We start from the raw sequence: 15,975 nt of genomic DNA, 5'->3' as shown, positions 1-15,975 counted from the left end.
CGGGAACACGGATGATCCATGTTGATGCTTTAAGTCGAGCCAACAATATTTTAGTACTAGAGCAAAATACACTGGAACAAAATTTAGCTATTTCTCAAAATTTAGATTCGAGTATTCAAAAGGTTAAGTCTGAACTCGAAATCCGCGAAAGTACAAAATTTGAACTTAGGAATGGACTAGTGTATAGAAAGAGCAAAGGAAAGCTTTTATTTTACGTTCCTTCGTTGATGGAAAGTCAGATCTTAACTATGTGTCATGATAATTTCGGTCACGTTGGCGTGGACAAAACTATGGAGTATCTAAAACGCAGCTATTGGTTTCCTAGTATTAAAGAAAAAGTGAAAAATCATGTTCGAAATTGTTTGAAATGTATCACCTTTTCACCAATTGGTGGCGCTGTGCCGAGTGAGTTACACAATATCCCTAAGGGAAATAAACCCTTTGTCACCATACATATTGACCATTATGGTCCATTAGAAAAAACTTTGACAGGTAAAAGATATATTTTTGAGATCATTGATTGTTTCACTAAATTAGTAAAACTGTATGCAGTCAAGAGCACCAAAACTTGTGAAGTAATCAATCAGTTAGAAAATTATTTTAGGCACTATAGTGTACCATTACGTATTGTATCCGATCGGGGATCCTGTTTTACCTCTAATGAGTTCGAAAAGTTTGTTCAAGAACATATGATTCAGCATATTAAAGTCGCGACGGGGTCACCAAAATCAAACGGTCAGATCAAAAGAATCACTCGAGACTTAACACCAATGTTGTCAAAATTGGCTATTTTAACAAACAAGTGGGAGAAAGCTTTGGGAACAGTTGAATTTGCTATTAACAATTCGTTTTGTAGATCCACTGGTAATTCTCCATCCGTTTTATTGTTCGGTATTAGTCAAAACGATCCTAGCGATCCTTTAAGAAATTTATTGGGCGCTGAAGCTGAAAAAGAAGATGACTTAGCCGAGGTTCGAGAAAAGGCTCAGTCTCAGAATGAAAAGTTACAAGCATTCAATAAGCGCATGTATGACCAAAAACATAGACCTCCTAAACCGTACAATGTCGGTGATTATGTGATGATAAAAAACATAGATGTTACACCAGGTATTAATAAAAAACTTTTACCTAGGTATCGTGGTCCCTACGAAATCAAGAAGTCATTAGGCAATGATCGTTATTGGATTACAGACGTTGAAGGTTTGCAAGTAACGCAAATCCGATTTGAGGGAGTATGTTGTCCTGAGAATATGAAGCTTTGGCTTCAATAAGTTACAAAGAGATTAGTTTCATTTGTTCATTATTTCATAATGTTGTGTTTCTTAGTTTTGTTTCCACCTCGTTCTAGTTTTGACGCTAACATGTTCGTCTTTTAAGCCGTCTTTTAAGCGATTGGGTTTTCTAATCCATGTCTAATACCCTTATGATTTTTATGTGTCCTAATTACTTATGTGATTTATGTACTTTAGATACTTATGTGCGTCTTATCATTATGTTATTTAGGCGTTATATTATGTATTGGATTTATGTGACTTATGTTTTTAACATTTTATGTTTCACTAACTTATGATGTTTGTGTGACTGAAGTTTAAGCACCTTATGTTTTCTGTCACTTATTATGTTATGTACCTTATGTTTTACTTTGTGTAACTTATGATGTTTGTGTGACTGAAGTTTAAGCACCTTATGTTTTCTGTCACTTATTATGTTATGTACCTTATGTTTTACTTTGTGTATATGATCGGGACGATTATAATGTCAGGATTGGCCGAATTGTGGTTACCTACATTTAAAATTTCAAATTTGGCGCTACAACTAGATGGCAGCAGTGAGGAGGAAGCAGTACGGGACACGACGGTATCTAAACAGAATTTTAATAAAACCGCTCGTTCGAAGATTAAAAATTAGTTTTACTAAAAACCGACTACACTATGTAGGTATTATACAATGTGTTGTCCTATAAATGGTGTATACTTTTGGGCTTCTACGCTTATTTGAATGATACGGAAAAATTTACTTGGGAATCAATTAGCTTAGTGATCAGTGAATTTTTAGGAAACAAACGTTCCACAAATTATGTCTCATTTAAATTTCTTTGCTGATAATCTTTTCATCGAGAAATCAAGAAAGTCGAATAAAGATTTAAGAGAAAGACCCAAGTGTTCATTCTTTCCGAATACATGAAGCTTTTATAAAGAGTTAGATCCTTCTACATATTCTAGACCGCTTAAATATTCGTAGACGTAATTAAATATCTGTCGACAGAAATTTGTGGAACATTTTTTTAGTGCTTCTTGCGCGTTTTTCTATGTAAAATTAGAATTCACTTCATTTTTTCTAATTGTTCACCAGACGAACATAAAAATTTGAATATTTTTTTTGGCGACATAGGTATATTATCTCTTTTAAGAGTTGTTCAGCACAAAATTACCTTTCCGAGCATGTTGAGAAAACATATGTAACAAAAACACTGTTCTACTGTGTTATTATTAGGGCAGGGCACGGTCGGAGTGAAACGTCATCGCTTCCATTGACGGCGGATCGGGCATACCGGTACCGCGCTGCGAGTACTGAAGTGCGAATATAAATTAACAAACACCGTTTTCTCGAGATTCTCTGGCGTAAAGCTCGTTCTTTTGGATGTCAAAATATCTTTAAATGCTGAAAATGATTGTTCAACGTCACAACTTGTTATAAGCGCGAAAGTAAAATGTGGTAATAAATCGACGTATCTGAGTGCTCTTGGCTTGGATTGTCTTCGTATAATTGATATAATACCTTCAAATCGGGATTTCTGTTCACCATAGCATCAACTTTTATTATTAAACCCTTTCCAAATTCTCCTGGAACAGATTTCATTTGGTTAAGATCTTCCATTAAAGAATCAAGGGCGTCATTGTGTTTCAAATTTTCCGAGTCAAAGTATTTAATGGTGGTGGGCAAAAGGTTTCGTGAATAAATCGCAGATCATTGTGAATATTTGCTTTTACAAGTATGTTTTTACATGGTTCTCAAATCATCACAGATAGGCTTAAAACTGTTTAAAAACAGCACGCCTCTGCATGCAGCGACAAAAACACATCAAAATATAAGCAAGTATTTATACCTGGTTGTGATTATGCCAGTGTTTAGTTACACGCAGAAAATCACATACCTCGTTATTAAATAAATGTTCTCGTTGTGGTACACAGTTACCGATAGACTGAATATTTTGGTGAATGATCCTAAGGCTGCTCAGATGGAATTTCGATCTTTTAGTTTAATATTTATTCTCATTTCCTTCTTCTCTAAAAAATGTTCTCCCCTTTTGAAATTGAAACGAGAATATCCAATTCCTTGAAGCCAGAACTTTTTGCAATAGATTTAGTTTGGACGCAGATGACAAACCATTGGTTGTCTTATTTTGTATGTTAATGGGATAATATCTTTTACATGTACGTCTGTCTTGACTTCATTTAGTTTCTTTGAAACATAGTCTGAAACCATGTCTGTTGTTACATGTTCCTTTGCTGCCGAAGTAAATAACCATATTTTTCTTTCTCTTCTATTCGTACCGATGAAAGATTTTTCATCACTCATTTCCTCTCCAACTTCATATTGAGACTTTCCCGGCTTCTTCTGTTTGTGATCTTTTTCTGGAACGATTCTTCTTCCTCTATTTGGGCAGGTTTGTTAGATGGGTCACTTACTTTGTTATCTAAGATGAGTGCGCTTACATCTTTCTCATTTTTTCCAGATTAGAATAAATTGGGGGGATCGCCCGGGTTGTTTCTTTGGTACCACCAAAATCGATGGATTTTTTTATTTACTTTATTTACTTTTTCATTAAGTTGATACGACGAGTACACATGAGTTTTTAGGGCATTCATTTCAGTTAACGAGACTCTGATGTTCGGCATCTCTAGTGACAGTTGTTCTAATTTCTCTGTCCATTCTTTACTAAAATTACCAAAAGCTGAAATAAATGTTGACTGACATGTCGCCACCACATGAGCCTGAAACGATGCATCTTTTCATCGTTTGTGAATTTTCCATCCTGATATGCATCAATCTCATCCTGTAAGTACAGTACGCTCTTCCGTAGTATTTTACGAGGAGGTTTTATCCACACGGAAAGTAGCCCGTGCAACGGGTTATGATTTTTGGAATCACTGATTTATTATTGCTTAAAAGTAGTTGACAATTGAACTGAGTGTTGTCAAAGGATGTGGCATTTTGCCACCATTCGTTTTTTTGAAATCTGGTAGTGATAAGTAACCAGGGGCGGCTTGTCCTATGTGGCAGGTGAGGCAGTGGCTCACCAATGAATTTTACGCCTTATTAGGATTTTTATTATTTTTTACCGACACATTTCGGCCAATAATTCGTGTCTTTTTTCTAAAATTTTATAAATAAATATAGAAAATTATATTCTTATTTTTTCTCGGTAGGTACTTGCTCCCTTAATTAAACAGCGCGCTTAAACCACAGTAGACTTTAACACTCGACACAACATGTATTTTGTGACGCGAATGAGGCAGACTCGAAGCTTGCCTCTACAGCAGATATAGAAATCATGTCGTTAATAGGCAAGCAACCTGCAATACACTCATAAGCGGTATGAGTTGAAAAAAGACAAAATTGAGGCTAGCCTCATTTCCGTGCTTGCAAAAGAGATGGACAACAATATTTGCGAGTGGAGAACGTGCGATTACAATGCAGTCTGCATTTGCAGAAGTATTCAAAATTAGGCCGTTGATTGTTTTGCCACAAATCTCTGTGTGTATAAATTGATTCAAAATTTCGGTAACAGAATTTTGTCTTAAAAGTGCCTACGTTTGCGTGTGTCGCGTTAGTGCTTTGTGCTTGTCATAATTTGATTTCGGTAATCGTTATTTAAGATTAAGAGTAAATCGGAATTTTTCTCTACTAACGTTAAATGACAATGGCAGTTCTGTTTTTTCTACTTTCACGTATGATGATAAATTGTATGTAGTTAAGGAATTAAAACGGCCGGTTCCTAATTTAAGTAAATCGTTAATTGATCTATAAAAAAAAAATAAAATAAATCCAGAGTATTTATATTTTATATTTTTTCGTTTTGTTTTTTGTTATAAATCAAATTAGATTTATTTTATGTTGTATTTGATTTTTTCGATATGTTTTCTTTAAAGTTTACTTTAATTTTGTTTTTTGTTAGAAGTTTTATTAGTTTTTTCTGACCACGCTTCCCTTTCCTTTTGTCCTGTCATTCTCATCCTTTCCTTGCAAGAGTTCCTTACACCTTCACGTTGGTTCTTGGTGGACAGTTAATTGAGTTTACAAATTTGTTTATTTGACGAAGTAGAAAATATTTAAGTAATCTTGATTTATTTATATTTTGGAGCGTTTTGTGCTTTGCCTCATCAACTTTTCAAGTCATGAGCCGCCCCTGTAAGTAACTGTTGCAATAAAAATTCACAAAATCACATAAAATTGGCTCAAAAGAAGCGTTTATAACTTCGCAATTAAGTGACGCCTTCGAAAAATTCAAACGGGGGTGGCAAGATCAATGTTTCGTAACTGTGTATATAAAATTGCGACGTTGTAAATTAGAAAATGTTGCTATAAAACGGAAAAACAGAACGCATGTTTTCGGACAAAATGCAAGCCGATTTCTGCTCGCCCTCACTCGGGTCAGATGAGGAAAGACGCTGAGCGGGGGCTCACATCTACTCCCACTCCACAATGCAAAGCACATTCACGACGAGATCGTATTCTGAAATGCTTTTGTCACATTATGACCGGTGGAGTGCTACAAGTCAGCAAGATAAAAAATCTTTCCAGGAATAGTCTTATATCTCCAGTGCTTTAGATTTAATTGATACACAGCAATTTGGGAGCCGGAATAGATACTTCCATCGTAAATATATCAACTATTTTAATGGAAAGAAAATAAAAATAAAAAATTGGTCGAAAGTTGTTTCGAGAGAACTTCCCTCGCTCCTGAAGTACAATGAAACATATCAAACATTTTCGAGTTGAGTTTTTTCTTTACACAATTTTGTGACGACGTCTTCAACATTTTTACAAGGATACGTACATCAATTTGGACTGGTGAAGTGTAAAATAAATTGACTCGTTCATTATTTTTTTTTTTGAGTCACCTGTTTACGCAAATCAAAAAAATTGATCGAAAGTTATTTCGACAGGACTTCCCTCGCCCCCGATGTACAGTGCCACAAATCCCGCTTCTTTGAAAAATTAAAAAAAATTATTTTGCGAATTTGTATTCAATAAAACAAATACAAGAGTATGCTATTTTATGAAATTTATTATAAACATTTTTGAGATGTCATGACATTGATAGGGAGATTGGGCAACTTTTGGTTAGCGTTTTACCATCTACACGATATTCTTAACATACATATGTATAAAATACAATCAGTCCGGTAGTTTTGGAGATTATCTGCCTAATAAAAGTCTGAACAGATGGAGCACAGACTAAGCCACGAGACCTAATTTTTATACTCTATGGGTCATGAAATGTCGAGAAAACATACAAATAGCAAGTCGCCCCCCGACAGACTCGATTACAATATTTTCGTTCCTTACGCTCAGGAAGTAAAAATAAAATTCGCAAAATTAAATTTTATAATTTTTGAACATTTTCTATTTTATAGAACGTGTATTACCACAAGAACGCAAACACAAAATATTTGTCGACGCGACGAATAAACTTTTAAACCGAAAACATTAACTGTGAGTTATTGATAAACAACGATGTTGATGGCGCCATAAACACATGGTAATTTGACGTTTCCGGGTTATTTTAAGGTTATACTATGGCAACGGAAAACAAAAAGCACGTGTGCTGGAAGTTCGACTTCCCGCATCCTGGTGAATGCGCGAAAGTCATCAAAAAATATCATGAGCGCAAAAAATTTTTTATACGCAGTTGACGCAGTACTTCGTGGTGAACAACATCACTGACGAAAAAATTCAACAGGCTCTACTGATAAATTGTTGTACCGAAGAAACATACAAGTTGCTGTGGAATCTATGTGTTCCGGAAGATCCAACTAAGAAAACCTTCAGGGAGTTGATTACACTTTTTGACAAGCATTTTGTCCCCCCCAAGTTACATTTACCAGAGAGGTATAAGTTTTATCATGCAGTGCGAGGAAGAGACGAAGAAATAGTCGATTGGGCGTCGCGAATACGACATTTGGCGTCAAAGTGCAAGTTCGGAGCGGAACTACAAGTGGTACTGAGAGATCGCTTTATCATGGGGCTTGCCGAAGGAGTTATTTTAGATCGCTTATTGGAGGAAGATGTGAGTAACCTCACTTTTCAACAAAGCGTCGATATTGCGGTCAGTAAGAGGCGTCGAGGCACCGTTATGTCTTGGACAAAGAAGGGTCCAGGAAGAAGGAAGAGGCTGAAATGTTCCAGTTGTCTCATCAGAAAACTTGGAGGGAGTCAAAAAGTTTAAGAAGAGGCAACGGTCGTGTGACAGGAAAGGAGAAATTTGGGGCTACTTCCCAAAAGCTAGCAGCCAAGTCTGGATCGCAGTTATGGTGTAAGGTTTGCGGTAAAAAGGGACACCATGTCACAGCGGTTTGCTCAAGCTCAAAGAAAGGTGGCAGGGCAAGTCATAATTTTTTGTCGACGGAGGCAGAGGAAACCATGTTCAGGGTGCAGACGAACGAGGTCAGGTACGCGCCAATTCAGGTAGAAGTCGAAGTTGGTGAGGACAAGTTAAGGTTTGAATTTGACAGTGGTGCATCTGTGTCGGTAATTTCTGAAAAGTTTTGGAGTGAACATTTTTGTAATTTAGCATTAAGGTCAGACGGTAAATGGTTGTCCAATTATGATGGACAGAAAATTGTACCATTAGGTTATGTCGAAGTAGAAATTAAGTTTAAAGATTTGCGCCATAAGTTGAAGTTGTATGTCATCAGAAACGGAGGTCCACCTTTACTAGGTCGAGATTTTTATTACAAATTTAATCTGGAATTTTTAAATAAAATTGAGTCCGCAAATAATAATAATGGGAGCGTCGCGGAATTGTTAGGGCAATTTCCGACAGTTTTTTCAGATCAGTTAGGGTTGTTCAATAGGAGCACCATACGGTTAAATATTTCAGAAAAGGCACAGCCTAAATTTTATAAACCTAGGCCGTTACCGTTTGCAATTAAAGACAAGGTGGAGCAAGAACTGGAGCGGTTAGTTAAGTTGGGAATTTTACAACCGGTTAATTTTAGTCATTGGGGAACGCCTATCGTTCCGATCATTAAAAAAGATGGCACCGTACGGATATGTGCTGATTATAAAATCACAGCAAATTTAGCTGTAGAGGCGGATTTGTTTCCTTTGCCTAGGATTGAGGAAATTTTCGCAAAATTGAAAGGAGAAACCTTCACGAAGTTAGACCTTTCAAGAGCTTATCAGCAAATAGGGTTAGATGAACAGTCAAGAGAAATTACGACAATTTCGACGCATAAGGGGTTATTTCAGTACACGCGCTTACCGTTCGGGCTAGCATGTGCACCATCTAAGTTTCAAAGAATAATGGAGACGATTTTACAAGGGTTAGATGGGGTGTGTTGTTTCCTCCATGATATTTTGATTACGGGAGAGAATTTTAGCCAGCATGTAGAGCGAGTGCACGCGGTGTTGACTAGATTACAACATTGCGGGTTAACCATTGAATTTTCGAAATGTGCATTTTTCCAAGATAGGGTAACGTATTTAGGATACGTGATTGACAAGACTGGGTTACATCCTTGTGAGGATAAGGTGAGAGATGTCAAGAACACTCCACGACCGCAGAATGTTAAGCAAGTGAAAGCTTTTTTAGGGTTGGTAAATTATTACAATAAATTTATACCTAATAATGCGAGTCTGTTGCACCCATTATATGAATTGCTCAAGAAGGATTCACAGTTTGTGTGGTCGGAGCATTGCGAACGGGCTTTCGTGCAAGTAAAAGAAATATTGACATCAGATCGAGTGTTAGCGCATTATGATGCGACATTGCCAATAGTTTTAACGACCGATGCATCAGAGCATGGGGTTGCAGCTATTATTTCGCATGTAGTAAATAATGTCGAATATCCAATAGCGTTCGCTTCTCGAACGTTATCGCGCGCGCAAAGGAAATACAGTCAGTTAGAAAAGGAGGATTTAGCAATTATATTCGGTGTTACTAAGTTTCATCAATATCTTTTTGGTCATAAGTTTATTTTACAGACAGATCATAAGCCTTTGATTACAATTTTTGGCCCTAAACGAGGCTTACCAGTTTTAGCGGCGAATCGTTTACAGCGTTAGGCGTTAATATTAGCGAATTATGAGTACGATATTAGGTTTATCAAGTCAATGGATAATAATGCCGATGCGTTGTCGCGGTTACCAGTAGCAGACGAATTTACGGAACCAGCTGCTGACTATACTTATTTTAATTATATTTTTTTTAGCTCAGACCTACCCATCGACAGTGCTTGTATCGCGTTGGAGACTGTGCAGGACAAGGCATTAAGTAAGGTGTTGAAATATATTCAAAAAGGGTGGCCGAAACGTATAACCAAGGAGTTAAAGGGGTACGAACAGTACAAGAATAATCTCACCGTAGAAGGGAATTGTATTTTGTTTGGTTATAGAGTCGTGGTTCCAAAAGCGTTGCGACATAATATTCTTCAGGAACTACATAGATCCCATATGGGAATTGTGAAAACAAAAAGTTTAGCACGTTCGTACGTGTGGTGGCCTAATATGAGCACTCAAATAGAAAATTTCATTGCAAATTGTCCAAATTGTTTAAAGTTGCGGGAGGCTCCTGGTTTAAGTAAACTAATGCCATGGTCAATTCCAGATTCAGTTTGGGAACGGATACACATAGATTTTTTAGGGCCGATTTTCAATAAACAAATTTTAATTGTGGTGGATGCGTACAGTAAATGGACGGAAGCGTTTGTTATGACAAACATCTCAACTCAAGCAACCATTAATGTTTTGCGAAGTTTGTTTGCGAGGTTTGGGTTTCCCAAAACCATTGTGTCGGATAATGGCAGAGCTTTTACATCGGAAGAATTTGAAAATTTTTTGCGAGTTAATGGTATCCGATTTAAAAGATCAGCTCCATAGCACCCCGCTACGAATGGTCAGGCCGAGAATTCTGTTAAAACGGTCAAGAGGGCGTTATACAAATGTTTAAAAGATGACAATCTTGCCAATTTTAATTTAGCGTTAAACAAATTCCTTTTGGATTATAGAAATACGGTTCATTGTATTACTGGTCAATCACCAGCAATGTTAATGTTAGGTAGGAATCTAAGATGTAGACTAGATTTGTTACGACCCGACACCAGGGCCGTAGATGTTTGTAAGGCAGGCTTGCAGCAAACGTGGCGTAAAAAGCAAGCTCAGGCAGTTAAACATTATAAAGGTAAGCGATCCCAACAATTTCATGTCAATGATACTGTTCTAGCACGTGATTATCGCCACGCCAAGCCAGCTTGGTGTGCAGGCAGCATTGTCAAGGTGTTAGGGCCGCGCACCTATTTAGTAGAAACAACGGAAGGTTATGTGTGGAAACGACATATAAATCAGCTGTTAGTCAATAGGGCACTACGGAATGTACAAGATAAGAATGTAGATATTGAGGATAAGAACTATGTAGAGGATAGAAAAATTCTTTTAGATTGTAAGATTGATAAGGACGTGCAGGATAATCAAACAGAGTTGTCAGAAGAAAGCTCTTTAGTCACAAAGCTGAGACGTCGTAGTCAATTGAAACCGCCAGACCGTTTCCGAAACTAAGGAGATTTCTTATATTTTTTTTAAGGGGAGAGTAATGTGGTGTAGGTAGTTGCATAGGTGTGGGCGCACGCAGTGCGGAGCATGCGCTACAGCAGACAGAGCATGATGGCCGTCGAAAATAGCGTTAAGTTATAGAAGTTGTGTTTCTTTTTATTGTACATATCGCGGGTATTAAATAAGGCAAGGAAACTCTGGATTTTTATTAAAGAAACACTACAGTTATTATTATAATTCTTACCGTATCATTATTTTATTGTTATCAAGATGAGCGTGTTCTCACATTTTTGAGAAAATGCGGTGGCTCGTTCTTAATTTGATCAATAAAAAATTGACTGATTCAATAATTTTTTTGAGTCACCTGTGTAAGAAAATCAAAAACTATGAATGCAATGATAAGTTACAAGTATAGTCTTATCATATTTTGCACATTTTCAAAGAATTTATTCGGCAAAATTGTGAGATGACGTAATACATTTTTTGGATTGATAAACAGATACTTACATTTTGATTAAAAAGTTACCATGCTTACAGTAACTTCAAAACGTCAAGATTTCAAAGTATTCAGTTTTGCAATTCTTGATTTAATCAATAAAATAAACTGACTCAGTCATTAATTTTTTTCAGACACCCCGTATAAGCAAATTTAAAAAATATTAATGCAGTATTTTGATTAAAAATTTGTTATGTTTATCATAACTTTAAAACATTTGCAAGATTTCAAAGCATTCGGTTTTGCAGAATTAAAATTAAATTGCAAAATGTTGTTTTATAATTTTGATTTTGGACGTTTCGGGTAAAAAGTCGTAAACCACATGTGTAGGAATATGTTATTTTATACAATTTAAAACTCTTTTACTATGTACAATTTTGAAATGACGTAATTATATTATTGGTGGGGATGATTAGACAAATTTTGGTTAGCGTTTTACCATCTACATGATATTTCTAACATAAATACAAAATTTGACAACAATCGGCCCAGTACCTTCGGGACGGAAGATAGACGTACAGACAGACAGCCGGAAACGGGGACATATTTCTTCGAGAAGTCATTCTTATTATTATCAAGTACAAGTACAGTTAACAGCAACAAAAAAAGCTGTTGTATTTTTGCCGTTTGCAGCCCCGAGAATATTCATACTGAAAGTATTTTAAAAGACTCAGAACTCTGGAAAAACGGACCAAAACTGAGGAATTTTTATGTGAATTATACAATATACTACTTGAACTAATAAATTTTAGATACAAAAGAAAATTACCCCTAAGAGAATAAAGAAACAACGATCAACAAAAATTATTCACTGGTTCGCACTGTCGAAGCAGGCTGCCTTTCTTTTTATCTCCTAATTAGAATACGGAATGAGTGAGACGGCGGTATGTCCAACACTAGCCGAATTATTCTTTTATTGCTTTTGTTGGTGCCAGATTATTATCTCACATTGTTCCTTCCCAAGCATAAGCTAAGGAAATACTGTAATAAGGTCCATGGGAGAAATGGCTACTTTCATGTTTTCTTGACGTTTTATGAGTCCTAGAGTACGAAGAAATAGGTTTCCCGTTTACGTATGTCTGTTTGTCTGTCCGTCATCTGTGTTGATTTTTATTAGATAGATAATCTCGGATTATTTATTATTATTTTATTGCAGTCTTGTTATTATTAGTATTACACTGCACCTATCCACACTGATATACTAAGTGTCCTTCCAAAAATGTTGATGACGTCAACAGAAAACTTTGTAACGGAAACATTAACTTGAAACATAAACATAGCATGCTTCTTTAGCTTTATTTTAACATTATATACATATCTTTAATTTAACTTGCAGGGATATAGTAAAAAAGTAATAATAGTTGCAAAATCAAGTCTTAGAATTTTCCGAAGAAGATGGATAGGTATGTTGTACTGTGCTGCAGGGACGAATTATTTTTAAATTTTCCGAGTAGTGGGACGTGAATCATCTTACTATATACACTGACCGGCAAAAAAAACGGCCACCCTGAAAAATTTCGCAAAATCAAATTTTAAAAATTATTAATTTAACTAATGATTGTTATTTTATTAAAGAAGTATTCACTATTGACAAATGATATATAAATTAGCAAAAAAAGGAAGACAAATAAACCCAGAATTAAATTAAATTTAACAAAACAAAAACACAGGGACAATTTGAGAGACGTCTATAAGAGTTAATGGGATTGTTTTCGCGTGAAAACGTTTATTAATTGCCAAACTTATAATTAAATGATGAAAAACACTGTTTACAATAACAGCCTCCTTTATTGTTTTATTTAAGAAAATATCGTACTTGGTCTGTTTTTTTGTTAAATTTAATCTAATTCTGCGTTTATATATCTTCTTTTTTTGTTAATTAAATACAACATGTGTCAATAGTGAATGGTGCTTTAATAAAATAACGATCACTAGTTAAATTAATAATTTTTAAAGTGGTTTTATGAAATTTCTCAGAGAGGTCGGTTTTTTTTGCCCGTCAATGTAGATGGCAGTTATTTTTTTTTGTTAGGTACTGTTCATTTACACTTTGTCGTTTTGGTATTTTATTCGTATAAGTTCTTTTGAATAAAAGCACATGAACCTTTTAAAGAATATTTTTCATTTAATACAATCTTTTATGTTAAATGATTATTATGTATTTTGTTAAATTTTAACATGTTAAATTGTACTCCCTCTGTCCGAAAATAGGGTATATTTTACAAAATTATTATAATTAACGAGTGATGACCAGCAAATTATAATCAAGTAATTTTGTTTGCAACTTGTATAATAATGGAACATCATATAAATAGTGGACTGAGATCTACGTTCGTGTCTGTTAAAAAAGTGACAAAGAAAATTACTACAGTAACAACAAAATAAATCGACACTCGCTGAATTTAAAAAATAAGAGATTTTAGAAAGAATAATTAAATAAAATAAATTATTTATTATAATAAATAATAATATAATTTATTTATTTATTTTTATTTATTTATTTATATTTATTTATTTATTTATTTATTTATTTATTTATTTATTTATTTATTTATTTATTTATTTATTTATTTATTTATTTATTCATTTATTTAATTTTAAGTATAAAATTCTATATCTTAATAAATCCAAACTTCGTCGTGAGGGAAAGTTACCAACGAGATTACAATGTTCCCCAGAGGCTCTAAATAAAGTCCCATTGCACATAAATTGAAATGTATTGTCTTTATAATAGTATTATTGCTGTTTTTAATGATCAGAAATAAAACGCAAATAAATGATACAAAAAACACCTTAGGCTTTACGTAGGTACTAAAGCCTAAACACCACTCACCACTGAATAGCGAGCACGCGAAACCACCTCAATGTTTTTCCAATTTACACCCGATCGCTACAATTAATAAGAAAGAGATAAAATTATCCGTGCGACTTGATCTGAAAAGAGATGAACTAGCTGGAGGCTAGCGGCCTGAAGCGGCACCCTGATCAACGTTTTAGCCAATGCAGTACCGAATGACGATGCCTCAAGGTTGTGGTCTCAATAGTAAGATGCATTCTTGGCGGAGGCTAGCCTTTATCGCTGAAGCCAAACGCGGAGTGGTGTGAATTATGATTGTAAGGGCGCAAATATAATTTTTTTCGACATTTTAACCTGATATCTGATGAAAGTAAATTAAATCAAACAAAATATTCTGAAAAGTAACAAATGTCTACAAAAGCACAAATTCTTTCATCGAAAAAATTAGAGGAAGCTCAGCGCCAAAAAACAGAGGAGGCTCAGCCTCCCCTGCCTCCTCTGAGGAGCTGCCCCTGATGTTTACGTCCCTCAGAATGCACAGATGTCACAGTCCGAGAAACGAATGAATGGCTTGACTAAACCCTCCTCTTATTCTGTTCTTAGTTTCCGATTTTTCATTTTAAATAGCGTTGCCTCATTTTTTGTTATGACTTCTTCCATGTCATTGGTCGGTTCGAGTTCCGGTTCTTCTTCAGAATCATACACAGCCTCCGATAAGAGTTGTTGATTTTCACAACACTTTTTTTTAATGCACAACTGTTATGAACATATTGTTTAGAGTTTACACAGTTCACGTCGAGAACTCCAATTAATTTGAGTTTTTTCCCAAAACAGTAACTCAAGCATATTATATCAATATTTTAGAATTTGTATAAATATTTTGTACTTTTGCGATGTATTGTCGGCTGGAGAAAAAATAGCAGGTCTATTCATCTGAAAGCAAAATTTGTTTATCCTAAAACCAAACACTTTTAATCCTGATAAAATAATTTGGTGTTATTTTCTTTTTCAAAATAAAATTTACTATCCCTTGTCTCTCTAATTGGAAAATCCTTAACATCAGAAAGTTGGACTTTTACTGTTGTTTATATATTTTTTTGGGTATTTTAAATTTTAGTTGTAAAATGAACGAACAAAAAGTATCTGTGTGATTTATACATTTTGTTACTGTGTTTAAACAATTAACATTTTTTACAGAACTAAGGTACTATCACGAGAATTCGAAACTACAAAAGTGTTGACGACATATTTAACTTCGTTAACACACAAACATTGGGGGTGTTATGGTACTGAATTACGGATTTATTTGACAGGTGTACAAAGTATTTCTTTAGATTACGATGAGAGAATCTATAAGTATATCACTTAGATCATATAATAAATAGATACCAACACGCCATGTTCTTTCCCTAGGAAAAACTGTAACCACATCCTCCTGTCACACGTCTCTCTTGTGCATGGAGGGATTACAATGAAGCTATCCTTGCCTGATCACTATTTGAATTTTGCGCGCCTAAATTTTAGGAAGTATGTCTGAACTAACTTGCAACTTGTACGAAAGATGTTGACAGCTTGATTTTATAAATAATTCACAGGAGATAACGAAAGGAATAGTAAATTATTGTGCAGGAATTGTGATCCGTTATGGTTACATCACTTAAAATAGGATCTTTGTTCTAAATTCTAAAATTGTTTCTTGTACAAGAACTCGAAAGAGAGGTTAGAAGAAACATCTGTCAAAAGCGATTTGTTGCGCTGGTGCGGTACAAGGGTGGAAGTGAAATAGACATATACAGATGAAATGCATATAACAAAGATGACGATCTGGTGATCACACAAGGATAGCATTATACTACTCCCCTTGACGTAGAAAACGACAACAGATAGCTTCATGTCTAGTCACAGC

The 15,975-nt window shown here is 35.1% G+C and overlaps 1 protein-coding gene across 1 annotated transcript; it reads left to right on the top strand.

Annotated features, from left to right (window-relative positions):
• The first annotated feature begins 6,803 nt into the window (after window positions 1-6,803).
• LOC135134626 (uncharacterized protein K02A2.6-like) lies at window positions 6,804-10,917 on the top strand. Its single transcript, XM_064063350.1, has 7 exons — window positions 6,804-6,872; window positions 6,917-7,337; window positions 7,379-9,200; window positions 9,330-10,035; window positions 10,108-10,408; window positions 10,451-10,744; window positions 10,856-10,917. Exons 1-7 carry the CDS (start codon window positions 6,804-6,806, stop codon window positions 10,915-10,917), a joined length of 3,675 nt encoding a protein of 1,224 aa, XP_063919420.1.
• The last annotated feature ends 5,058 nt before the right edge of the window (window positions 10,918-15,975 follow it).

The sequence above is a fragment of the Zophobas morio genome, unplaced genomic scaffold (genome assembly GCF_036711695.1).
Source record: "Zophobas morio isolate AGI-343-1 ecotype UQ-CSIRO unplaced genomic scaffold, CSIRO_AGI_Zmor_V1 ptg000023l, whole genome shotgun sequence".
NCBI classification, from domain to species: domain Eukaryota; kingdom Metazoa; phylum Arthropoda; class Insecta; order Coleoptera; family Tenebrionidae; genus Zophobas; species Zophobas morio.
Note: the sequence above shows the minus strand (reverse complement) of the source record. Positions and strands in the feature narration are given on the sequence as shown.

Excerpts from the sequence above, each read along its gene's own strand:
- LOC135134626 (XM_064063350.1), top strand. The coding sequence starts at position 6,804 with ATGGCAACGGAAAACAAAAAGCACGTGTGCTGGAAGTTCGACTTCCCG. Across the intron at positions 10,036-10,107 it reads TTGTGTCGGATAATGGCAGA|CACCCCGCTACGAATGGTCA; the intron begins GCTTTTACATCG and ends TCAGCTCCATAG. Across the intron at positions 10,409-10,450 it reads GGCAGTTAAACATTATAAAG|CACGTGATTATCGCCACGCC; the intron begins GTAAGCGATCCC and ends ATACTGTTCTAG.